The following is a 12,485-nucleotide window of genomic DNA, read 5'->3' as shown; positions in this document are numbered from 1 at the left end:
TGTTTTAACCCCCTGAGAAGTTTAATTTCATTCTAACAACTATGTGGAGAGTCAGTTTGGTCTAGTGGTTAAAGCACCAGGCTAAGAAGCAGGAGACTGAGTTCAAGTGCTGTTATAGCCGTGAGTGACAGATGGGTGACTTTGGGCCAGTCATTCACTTCAGCCCAACCCATCTCACGGGGTTATTGTTGTGGGGAAAATAGGAGCGGGAAGGTATGTAGGACACGTTCGCTGCCTTGAGTTATTTGTAAAAATAATAAAGGCAGAATAAAAAAGTAAATAAATAAAAACAACAGTCTCCCTTACAGTATCCTTACACAATTACTTCCATCCACCCACTTGCCCTGGTATGTACTTTGCTGGTTCTTTTGTTGCCCATGATATTGTTCCAAGAGTAATTTGAATATCTGGCTCAGAGCTTTTTCCACCCACAGAAATTATAGTAATGTCTCTGGATCAGTTATTTAAAGTCTCTACCGTGAAGGCCATTTACAGGATAGTGTAAATTACAAACCAGGAAACCAGTAACTTTTAGGATATTATAGAACAATTATGTTCTAATAACCTATCTTCCTTGATAACGTCAAGCTTCAATAATACACACCATTTTATACTCTCTGAAGATTTTTCTGCTGGTAAGAATCTCGAAGGCACACAAATTTCATAATTTGTATGCATGTCCCCAAATGATACATTTTCCTCTGCTTCAGCATTCTCAGAGTAACTGCAATATCTGCTGCTCCTCAACTGGCTTGCTAAATTTCAACCATCTATGTGTTTTGTTGTTTAAAGAAAGCATGACTTTTGAAAGAGCTGCCTTCTTACATCTTTTGAAATGCCCCCTTTCAAAATCTTGTGCTTACTGTTGTTAACAGGGTAACCTCTGATACTCTTTTTTTCACTTGCAGAGTTGTGCTGTCTGGGTACAGCGGGGCTTCCGACATTGTTCAACCTTCTAACACCAGATTCTACAGAAGGCTATTTCTACAATCAATATCTCAGCAAGCATTAGTGGGGCTTTGCAAAGGCAAGATTTCCTTGTATTGTTCTAGTCTTTTTAGGAGAACTTGAAAGCAATTGTATCAAATGTTCAAAAAAATCAATTTCTTACTGCTAGCAATTCTGGCATTTTGTTCTGATTATTCTTGCATACTGTGTAAATATATTCTGAACCATGCATTGGCTATTTTGAAGTTGCAAGGAGAAAATTTTCAGTATACAATAAGAGCTGAGGTACAAGCATATTTTTACTTTATTTGCAACAATTATTGTGTATCCTCATATATGTATAGCACTGAAACAGCACTAAAGCAGTTTGTTTCCTTGTGTGTTTGTGTATGTATGTATGTATGTATATATATATATATATATGTATATATATGTTGCCATGAAAACCCTATGGACAGTACCAAAAGGCAAAACGATATGACGCTGGAAGATGAGCCCCTCAGGTCGGAAGGCGTCCAATATGCTACTGGGGAAGAGCAGAGGGCTAGTACTAGTAGCGCCAGAAAGAATGAAGCGACTGGGCCAAAGCCGAAAGGACGCTCAGCTGCGGATATGTCTGGTGGTGAAAGGAAAGTCCGATGCTGTAAAGATTCTTTCTCCATAGGAACCTGGAATGTAAGATCCATGAACCAAGGAAAGCTGGACGTGGTCAAACAAGAGATGACAAGACTAAACATCGACATCTTAGGTATCAGCGAACTAAAATGGACAGGAATGGGTGAATTTAATTCAGATGACCATCAGGTATACTACTGCGGGCAAGAATCCCTTAGAAGAAATGGAGTAGCCTTCATAGTCAATAAAAAAATAGGAAAAGCAATACTGGGATACAATCCTCAAAATGACAGAATGATCTCAGTTCGAATCCAAGGCAAACCATTCAATATCACAGTAGTCCAAGTCTATGCCCCAACCACCGGTGCTGAAGAGGATGAAATTGACCGGTTCTATGAAGCCCTACAGCACCTTATAGAACTAACACCCAAAAATGATGTCCTTATCATCATGGGGGATTGGAATGCTAAAGTAGGAAGCCAAAAGATAACCGGAATAACAGGCAAGTTTGGCCTTGGAGTACAAAATGAAGCAGGGCACAGGCTGATAGAATTTTGTCAAGAGAATACAATGGTCATAGCAAACACTCTTTTCCAACAACCCAAGAGACGGCTTTACACATGGACATCACCAGACGGTCAACACAGAAATCAGATTGACTATATGCTCTGCAGCCAAAGATGGAGAAGCTCTATACAGTCAGTAAAAACAAGACCAGGAGCTGACTGTGGCTCAGACCATGAGCTTCTTGTTGCAAAGCTTAGGCTTAAATTAAAGAAAGTAGGGAAAAGCGCTAGGCCAGTCAGGTATGAATTAAATCATATCCCTGTTGAATATACAGTAGAGGTGACAAATAGATTTAAGGAATTAGATCTGATAGACAGAGTGCCTGAAGAACTATGGACAGAGGTTCGCAACATTGTACAACAGGTAGCAACCAAAACCATCCCAAAGAAAAAGAAATGCAAGAAAGCAAAATGGCTGTCTGAGGAAGCTTTGCAAATAGCTGAGGAAAGGAGGGAAGCGAAAGGCAAGGGAGAAAAAGAAAGATATGCCCAATTAAATGCAGAATTCCAAAGAATAGCTAGAAGAGATAAGAATGCCTTCTTAAATGAACAATGCAAAGAAATAGAAGAAAACAATAGAATAGGGAGGACCAGAGATCTTTTCAAGAAAATTGGAGAGATGAAAGGAACGTTTCATGCAAAAATGGGCATGATAAAGGACCAAAATGGCAGGGACCTAACAGAGGCAGAAGAGATTAAGAAGAGGTGGCAAAATTACACAGAAGAACTATACAAGAATGAGCTTAACGTCCCTGATAATCACAATGAGGTGGTCACTGACCTTGAGCCAGACATCCTAGAATGTGAAGTGAAGTGGGCCTTAGAAAAGCTGAGCAACAACAAAGCTAGTGGAGGTGACAGTATTCCAGCTGAGCTATTCAAAATCTTAAAAGACGATGCAGTAAAAGTGCTACACTCAATTTGCCAGCAAATTTGGAAAACTCAACAGTGGCCACAGGATTGGAAAAGATCAGTTTACATTCCAATTCCAAAGAAAGGCAGTGCCAAAGAATGTTCAAACTGTCGCACCATTGCACTCATTTCTCATGCTAGTAAAGTTATGCTTAAAATTCTACAAGCTAGACTCCAGCAGTATGTGGATCGAGAACTACCAGAAGTACAGGCAGGATTTCGAAGAGGCAGAGGAACTAGAGATCAAATTGCTAACATACGCTGGATCATGGAGAAAGCTAGAGAGTTCCAGAAAAACATCTACTTCTGCTTCATTGACTATGCTAAAGCCTTTGATGTGTGGATCATAACAAACTCTGGCAAGTCCTTAAAGAGATGGGCATACCAGACCATCTTATTTTTCTCTTGAGAAATCTATATGCAGGTCAAGAAGCAACAGTGAGAACTGGACACGGAACCACTGATTGGTTCCAAATTGGGAAAGGAGTCCGGCAAGGCTGTATACTGTCGCCTTGCCTATTTAACTTATATGCAGAGCACATCATGAGAAAGGCAGGGCTAGATGAATCAAAACTTGGAATTAAGATTGCCGGAAGAAACATCAACAACCTAAGATATGCAGATGATACCACTCTAATGGCAGAAAGTGAAGAAGAACTAAAGAGCCTCTTGTTGCGGGTGAAGAAGGAGAGTGCAAAACTTGGGTTGAAACTAAACATTAAGAAAACCAAGATCATGGCATCTGGCCCTCTCAATTCCTGGCAAATAGATGGGGAAGAAATGGAGGTAGTGACAGATTTTATTTTCCTGGGCTCCAAGATCACTGCAGATGGGGACTGTAGCCAAGAAATTAAAAGACGCTTGCTCCTTGGGAGGAAAGCCATGGCAAATCTAGACAGCACACTAAAAAGCAGAGACATCACCCTGTCAACAAAAGTGCGTATAGTCAAGGCTATGGTCTTCCCAGTTGCAATGTATGGCAGTGAAAGCTGGACCATAAGAAAGGCTGAGCGCCAAAGAATTGAAGCCTTTGAACTATGGTGCTGGAGAAGACTCCTGCGAGTTCCTTGGACTGCAAGGCGATCAAACCGGTCAGTCCTAGAGGAGATCAAACCTGACTGCTCTTTAGAAGGCCAGATCCTGAAGCTAAAACTCAAATATTTTGGCCACCTAATGAGAAGGAAGGACTCACTGGAGAAGAGCCTAATGCTGGGAAAGATTGAGGGCAATAGAAGAAGGGGACGACAGAGAATGAGGTGGCTGGATGGAGTCACTGAAGCAGTAGGGGTGAGCCTAGATGGACTCCAGAAGATGGTAGAGGACAGGAAGGCCTGGAGGAACATTGTCCATAGGGTCGCGATGGGTCGGACACGACTGCGCAACTAACAACAACAATATGTGTATATATATATATATATGTATATGTGTATATATATATATATATATATATATATATATATATATATATATATATATATATATATATATATATATATATTCTGTAATATTAATATTTCATTTCTAAACATGCCAATTCAAAATTTTATCCCAAGAAATTCATTGGAATTTATCCAGCAAAAATTGAAAGTTCATCACTGAAACCATATCATTTTCTGAACATGTTAGTCAAAAAGCAATTTTATTTTACTGAACAATAGTAACTCTTACCAGTGTGACCCTCAAGTGTCTGATTCATTGAGAGATTGCTAGATGCAGCAAGCCCCTTTAATTTGGCTTCTTCTAAAAACACACAAAAAAGCATTTTTGTAAGACATGAACCCTACATAAACTAACATTTATAATATTTATTAGCTTATTTCTTCCCTAAATGGTGCCCCCTTTCAACTAATCATAATATTTAACGAGGCATGTTCTGTAGAAACTGATGAGGAACAAGCAGGAATTCCAAAGGAACTGAACTTGTTCTTTTGCTCATTAAAAAGAAGTTGGAATCCCAAATCTAGCTTCTCTTTGTATTTTTTTAAACAGTATTTTGATTTTCTAACTGTAGGAGAAGGAGTGTTAGAACTTGGGAATGGAGCGATTAGCCTAGAATCACTATATAACCATAGCGGATTAAGATCAACCTGCCTTGAATTCTATGGACCTCTATCTAACTCCAAACAGGTGCTAACTTTTTTTTTAGCAATAAATCAATTTAATTAGACCAGGGGTATCAAACTGCCGGCCTGCTAAACCAGATGTGTCACAAGGAAACTGCACCCACCCCATTGCCAGCAATGGGGGAAAGGTTCCAATACGTCGTGCTATGTCACATGACATCGTGAGTTTGACATGTCTGAATTAGACCTTTATGTTTCGACCTGATGCAGACCTAACATAGTAATAGGCAACTTCTTTGTGGCTAGGTTTAATTTCATTTATGTGTTTATTTTCATCAACTGATGGCAAGCCATCAAGATATTGTGACTTCACATAAATGGGAGGGGAAACAATTGCCTGCTTTTAAATTCTTTGAACATTTTAAAGAAAAATATATATTTCACATTAGTACTTATAAACTACAAAAGAATACATAAAAACGAATAAAAGAATATAACACAAATTAATAAAGCACACATTTTAAAATTTTGTGGAAGCTATGGTTTTCTAATATATAATTCATTGTAAATCACTAGTAAAGCTGAGCTAAAAGTGAATATCAAGAATCAGAATCAGCACAATATAAATCACCGAATGGAATGGTCAACTATAAGTTCATTCCATCTTACTAAAATATTCCCATAATTCTACCTGAAATCCTGCCCAGCATCAAAAGATTAAAAAAATGTCCACAACATTTAATCCTATTAGAATATATATACCCTGGTTATCAATTATAGGTAAAGGTAAAGGTTCCCCAGCACATGCGTGCTAGTCGTCTCCAACTCTAGGGGCCGGTGCTCATCTCCGTTTCAAAGCCGAAGAGCCAGCGCTTGTCCGAGGACGTCTCCGTGGTCATGTGGCCGGCATGACTAGACGCCAAAGGCGCACGGAACGCTGTTACCTTCCCACCGTAGTGGTCCCTATTTTTCTACTTGCATTTTTATGTGCTTTCGAACTGCTAGGTTGGCAGAAGCTGGGACAAGTAACAGGCGCTCACTCTGTTACGCGGCACTCGGGATTCGACCCGCCAAACTGCCGACCATCTGATCGACAAGCTCAGTGCCATAACCCACTGAGCCACCGCATCCTTTATTAATAAGATCAATTATACTGAGATCTTATTAGACTATGGATGAAAGGACCTCAATGACTCCGTGACCTAGAAAAGACACCCTTCATTTATACCTTTGATATTGAGTACTTTATATTCAGCCCTTTCACCATCGAGCCAATTTTGCATACACAAAGTCCTCAGTTAACAACGGCAATAGGGACTGGAATTTCTGCCACTAAGCAACATGGTCATAAAGTGTGATGCCACATCGCCCCATTGCTTGGCGATGCCTATCCCTGCAGCTCCCACTGCCATCATTAAGTGAGGATTGCAGGTCGATAAGCACCTTCCTGCCAGCTTCCAATGACCCAAATCTGTGGGGAAACCAGCAGGAAGCTGCAAGTCCAAAGGGATTTGCAAGCAGTCAGGTAAATGGCTACTGCTGGGTGAAGGATGTTATGTGAGAGTGAGCAGGCGGTTGGCTAGGCACAGTAGAGTTGGGGATGCCTATTGTTGGTGAGTGAGGTTGGGTGAGGTTGCAATGAGCCCCAGAGCTGTGGTGTCCCATCTCCCTATGCATGGCCAGGGATGGTGAGCCCAGCAGAGGGAGACAAGTGAAGATGATCATCTGCTGGGGGAGGTGGCAGAAGTGGTGGTGGTGGTGGTGGTGGTGGTGGTGGTGTGTGTGTGTGTGTGTGTGTGTGTGTTTGTAAATGTGGTTTGGCTCAATTTTTTATTATGTGACTGCAGGAGCACTGTGATGGTCATAATGATCGGTCACCATTCCATTTTTTAAGCACAGTCATAACATGGAATAGTTGCAGAACAGACATTAAGTGGGGACTACTTGTACTCTATATGAGTAGGAAAATGGCAAAATACCTTATTCTGTTATGTAAATATACAGGGAATTTTAATGAGATTTGTCTCAAATGCCCTCAGTTAGGATTGTTGAGGTTTGCTTTTAATATTTGGAACATTAGACTATAAGAGAGATTGTGGGATTGTCCTAGAACAAATAACGTGAGCAACGCAAGGACAGAACAAGATGGCCAAATCACAACACAGTGAAAAAGAAAAAAAATCATTATATCCCCTAGGTTGCCGACAAATTTATATTGAGACAAATGTAATTTACCTGTTTTTATTTCTAACTTTAAAACTTTCAGTAGACCATCTTCACCTCCACAGGATATATAGCCTTGATCTTTGCTCCAACAAATAGATCTAAGTCTAAAATTACCAGGGATTGTAATCTGAAATAAATATATTTTTAAAAAAATATGAAAACAATAACAACACTGAAACTGAACACAAATTGTGAATTGTTCCAGCAATTAATTTAACTGAAACCAAACTAAATTTATGTACAAAATGTTTTACAGAATATATACAAAGAACACGCCTGCAACAAATAGTAACTTTTTCCATAGGTCTTACCCTTTTAAACTATGCAAATAATTCTTTCGTGTAGCATCATATCTAAAAGTAGAAAGTAATATCTGACACAGTACATAATTTTACTTCAAGATCAAAAAAGTTTCTTGATTGGCAAGAAAGTACGGTATGGCAGTTCTGAAAATGTCTGCAAAAATCAAATAAATATTTTAACATTTTCCAGTTTTAATTTCTAATACAGAAAAATATTGATAGATATAAATCAAAACCTTTTGTGTATACAATCATTTTTACGAATTGAGACCAAATTGTTTGAGAATTGCTGCTATATGGAATAACTTATTCCATATATAATAATATAATATATATTAATATATTTTTAATATATTAGATTTTTATTATTCTACTATATGTTATATATTATATATTATTTCATATTAATAATATATAATGTATATTACTATTAATATGTAATAATGAATCTTCAGAAGTTGTGGGTGCTCCATCACTGGAAGCTTTTAAGAGTCTGAACAGCCATTTGTCTGGAATGGCATAGTGTTTCCTGCTTGAGCAGGGGGTTGGACTAGAAGACCTCCAAGGTCCCTTCCAACTCTGTTATTCTAACTGGAGGATCAATATCCCCAGTTCAAATTGATTTAGACCACTGTATGTAGAAAGTATTGAATAGAATTTTACGCTTTATTAGTACCGTAGTGTTTCAATAAAGAGATTAGCATTTTAGATGATATTTATGTCTGCTTTCAAGTTTTTTATGAGTTAAAGCTATTTCCTTTGAGGAAAGGATAGGGCTGTATTCTGAAGTCCTTGATTAAAGTAGCAAATGTTAAAGAAACAAACCCCAGCAGCATAATTTAAGTGAGTCTTTTCACAAATCTAACAAAACCAAGACTATGTCTTTTATTGTTTGATTTTTTTTACCTTCTGACACATCGCACATATCAAATGTGTTTATAATTTGTTTCTATACTTTATATAAAGACTTGACCCCTACTTAATAAATGCTTTTTTCTTTGCCTGAACTACTTGTGGTTCATATTGTTGGGTGTGTATGTATTGGAAAAGGCACTTTGTAAAAGTATTGGATATTCTCAGATTCAGGAACTAGATTCTTTTCAGTTGTATGCCAACTCGGGTGCCTGAGTTTTATGGGCAAGACTATTTCCCTCCCAGATGGGACTAGCTAAGTCTCTTCGAGTTAAACAGTAGTACAATGAGTTTCTAATGCTTTGAAACTAGTAGTCATGTCATAAATTGACATCAACAAACATTAAAAAATCTGAAGGAAAAATTGTAGAATTTTCTCCCTGGAAGAATCATGAAACTGAAATATTGGGGAATATTAGATATGACACACATACATATCAATTCTCTCCATATGCAAACATATGTGCCAAGATAAGCTACATTACACATCATTGTGAAGATTAAATGGGGATGGAGAAATCACAGTGAACTCTTTGGGAAAAACCTAGGACAAAAATATAGATTATTCATATATGTAAAAAGAAGTTGAATTCATTCATATCTATAAGTAGTGTGACGGTTTCACTTATTGCCAAGGATATGGATTCAATATGCAGTTACAAAATTATGACTATACAGGTAGTCCTCGACTTACGACCACAATTGAGTCCAAAATTTATGTTGCTAAGCGAGGTTTTGTTAAGTGGCTTTGCCCCATTTTATGACCTTTTTTGCCACAGTTGTTAGGTGAATTACTGCAGTTAAGTTAGTAGCATGGTTATTAAGTAAACATTCCCCCCCAATTGAGTTTGCTTGTCAGAAGGATGCAAAAGCTGATCACATGATCATAAATATGAACCATCTGAATTTTGCTCATATGACCATAGGACAGAATAGCATAGAATAGAATAAAAACTTTATTGCCACTTTAAATGTACACTACTCAGCATACATTAAAATGAAATTTCGTTGCATTCAGCTCTCAAAAAAAAAGAGCCTTGGTGGAGCAGTAGGCTAATGCCTCCTTAAGTAACACCAGCTGCCTGCAATTAGTGCAGGTTCGCATCCCACCAGGCTCAAGGTTGACTCAGCCTTCCATCCTTCCGAGGTAGGTAAAATGAGGACCCAGATTGTTGGGGGCAATAAGCTGACTTTGTAATAATGCCGCTTGGGGGCCCCCGAAAGCCCTAATAAGCAGGCATATACATAGAATGAAGGCTATTGCTAAGCACATTGGTTTGTGCTTAAAATTGTAAGCCGCCCTGAGTCTTCGGAGAAGGGCGGGATATAAATGGGATTAAAAAAACAAAACCATTATGCATTTGCCCGCCTAAACACACATGTATGACACAGAGAAACATCACAGTCTAGTTCGAAGGTGTACATATACACAGAGAGAGAAAAAGAATCCTGCAAATTTACAAGACGGATGGCATAAGGAACAAAGCTATTACAGAATCTAGTAGTTACGCTATAAATATTTTGAAACCTCCTCCCAGAGGGGAGCAACAGAAACGGACCATGAAGTGGGTGTGTGGGGACTCTAACAATGCTTTTGAGTTTAAAAGCACATAGCGCTTATAAGCAGGGTCCTGAAGAACAGGAAGCGAACTTCCTATAACCTTCTCAGCTGTCCTTATCACTCTCTGTATGGATCTTCTATCTGAGGCACTGCTACCACCAAAATCAGTGATGCAGTTTGTTAAGATGCTCTCAGTCACGCCTCTGTAAAAAGTGACCAGGACAGAAGGAGAAAGAAGTGCTCTCCTCATCCGATGCAGGAAATTCAAACGCTGGCTTGCCTGCTTCGCTATGGAGACGCTGTAAGGGTTGTTAAGTGTGAAAAAGGGTCATAAGTCACTTTTTGCAGTGCCATTGTAACTTTGAACAGTCGCTAAATGCACGGTTGTAAGTCGAGGACTACCTGTATACATTAGGAATATTTCTATATAGAGGCACTGCAAGCACAAACTGTTGCAACTCCCTCCCCCCCCCCCCCCGCCTTTCAATCTGCAGAGATTAATACAGGGGTCTTCAAACCTGGCCCTTTTATGACTTATGGACTTCAACTCCCAGAATTCCTCAGCCAGGCACACTGGCTGAGGAATTCTGGGAGTTGAAGTCCACAAGTCATAAAAGGGCCAAGTTTGAAGACCCCTGGATTAATACATGCTCTTAATACGTTTCAGGCAATTTAGAAATTAAATACGAGCCACAACCAAGTCAAAAACCGTTAAGATACATGTGGCGAGTTATTTAAGTAAGAAATTCTGACCGCGTCAAATTGGCCGCTACGGATTTAGACGGTTAAACTTTTCCTGAAAAAAAAAAAGCGGGTTGGGGAAGGACGAAGGAAGCAAAAAATAAAATAAAAATAAAACAAAAAAAACAAACCACCGATCCCACCTTCTTGCTCAAGTAGACAAACATCCTGACCGCTTTTATACCCCTCCTTGACTCTGCGCCGCCTGGTCCTCTGAGCCAGCAGGATAACCGTTTCAATTCGCCCGAGCCGCTGTCTCCATGACAACAAAGAGCGCCGAAGTGCGGCCGCCGTGGCAACCGATCCTAAACCGGAAACATAATATGAAGGAGCGTCACAACGCTTCCGGGTTAAGGGAAACGGAAAGGTTTCGCCCGTTTGAATTGTTGGCGCGTTAGCGGCCTTCTATCCACCGTAGAGCAGGGGGGGTCTCCACCTTGGCAACTTGTAAGAGAAGGGTCTTCAAACTTGGCCCTTTTATGACTTGTGGACTTCAACTCCCAGAATTCCTCAGCCAGCGTATGCTGGCTGAGGAATTCTGGGAGTTGAAGTCCACAAGTCATAAAAGGGCCAAGTTTCAAGACCCCTGTTGTAAGACTTGTGGACTTCGGCGTGGCTGAGGAATTCTGGGAGTTGAAGTCCACAAGTCTTAAAGTTGCCGGGCTTGGAGACTCCTGTTCTAGAGCGCTGTTCGAGTGGTTTGTCCTCCGCTTGGGAGAACGGACAGAGTGGAGTATTTCTGTGTCTTTTCTTTTATGGGTTTCCTTGGAAGCTCTCTGCTTCTGAACTATAACAAAAAAAGAGAAGCGCCGAAATAGAAAGATTGGATCCTTGGGGGAAAAAAAAATCTTGTTTCCTGCAATTTGGGCAGGATTAATAAATATTACATTTATATGTCAGCTGGGCTCCTTGCGACTCTTGTTTGGTTTTGCAACGGGAGCCACTCTCAGTCTAATTGTTGTTTTGGACTCATATTTTTTTTTTATCCTGTTCAACCTCTTGAGTAAAAACAGGTGAGGCAGGAATTCAATAGGAGCGAATACATTTTGTCCCTAACACGTTCTTCCTTGGACCTTCATTCCAAATTTGGAGGAAGAGAGCTTTGATTAGGAAAAGTGTATGTGGGGTGGGCTAATTAATATTAGCCCATGTTCATCGTTGCCCCAACTCTATTCTGAGGTTTCCCCACCCTCCGGTTTGTTTTTGCTTAGTTCCCAGCTGATCTTGTAAAGGTTAGATCTGGTTCCTAAGTAAATGAGAGACCCAGAGGGAACACCAAGGTTAGAGTAAGTATTGAAAAAGCAGAGGCAACCAATATTGATCAGGTTTCCAGGAACTGGGGGAAAAAGAGTAAACAAGTTGTGACCACTAGGATGTGCTTTTCCTCTGCACAGTTATGGCAGGATCTCAAAAGTCATGCTTTGCTTTCTTCATCTCTCTTGGTTAAGTATTGGACCTTGCTCGTTTGATCACTATCTCCATAGTGATGGAACTGCTGGTCTTTAGGAATACAAAAACAGGGTTTTCCCAGCAGTTTTCTCATTTGAAAGATTTGCCACACTATATCTTTTTCCCCCCCACTAATAAATTTTATTAATGAATTCAAAGAGACTGTCAATCGTTTTCAGTATTAGGGAAA

General features: G+C 39.6%; 1 protein-coding gene across 1 annotated transcript in view; it reads right to left on the bottom strand.

Annotated features, from left to right (window-relative positions):
• WDR35 (WD repeat domain 35) overlaps positions 1-11,249 on the bottom strand; it is a 45,975-nt gene extending 34,726 nt beyond the window's left edge. Inside the window, exons 1-3 of the mRNA XM_081314243.1 lie at positions 10,990-11,249; positions 7,340-7,457; positions 4,710-4,781 (exon numbers count right to left, since the gene is read on the bottom strand). Coding sequence (XP_081170369.1) covers positions 4,710-4,781; positions 7,340-7,457; positions 10,990-11,013 — 214 coding nt within the window. The 5' untranslated portion in view covers positions 11,014-11,249. The remainder of the gene's footprint in view (positions 1-4,709; positions 4,782-7,339; positions 7,458-10,989) is intronic.
• Between the last annotated feature and the right edge of the window lie 1,236 nt (positions 11,250-12,485).

Source organism: Vipera berus (assembly GCF_964194415.1).
Source record: "Vipera berus genome assembly, chromosome: 1".
In the NCBI taxonomy this organism is placed as follows: domain Eukaryota; kingdom Metazoa; phylum Chordata; class Lepidosauria; order Squamata; family Viperidae; genus Vipera; species Vipera berus.
The sequence above is the reverse complement of the archived record's forward strand: the minus strand, read 5'-3'. Positions and strand labels throughout refer to the sequence as shown.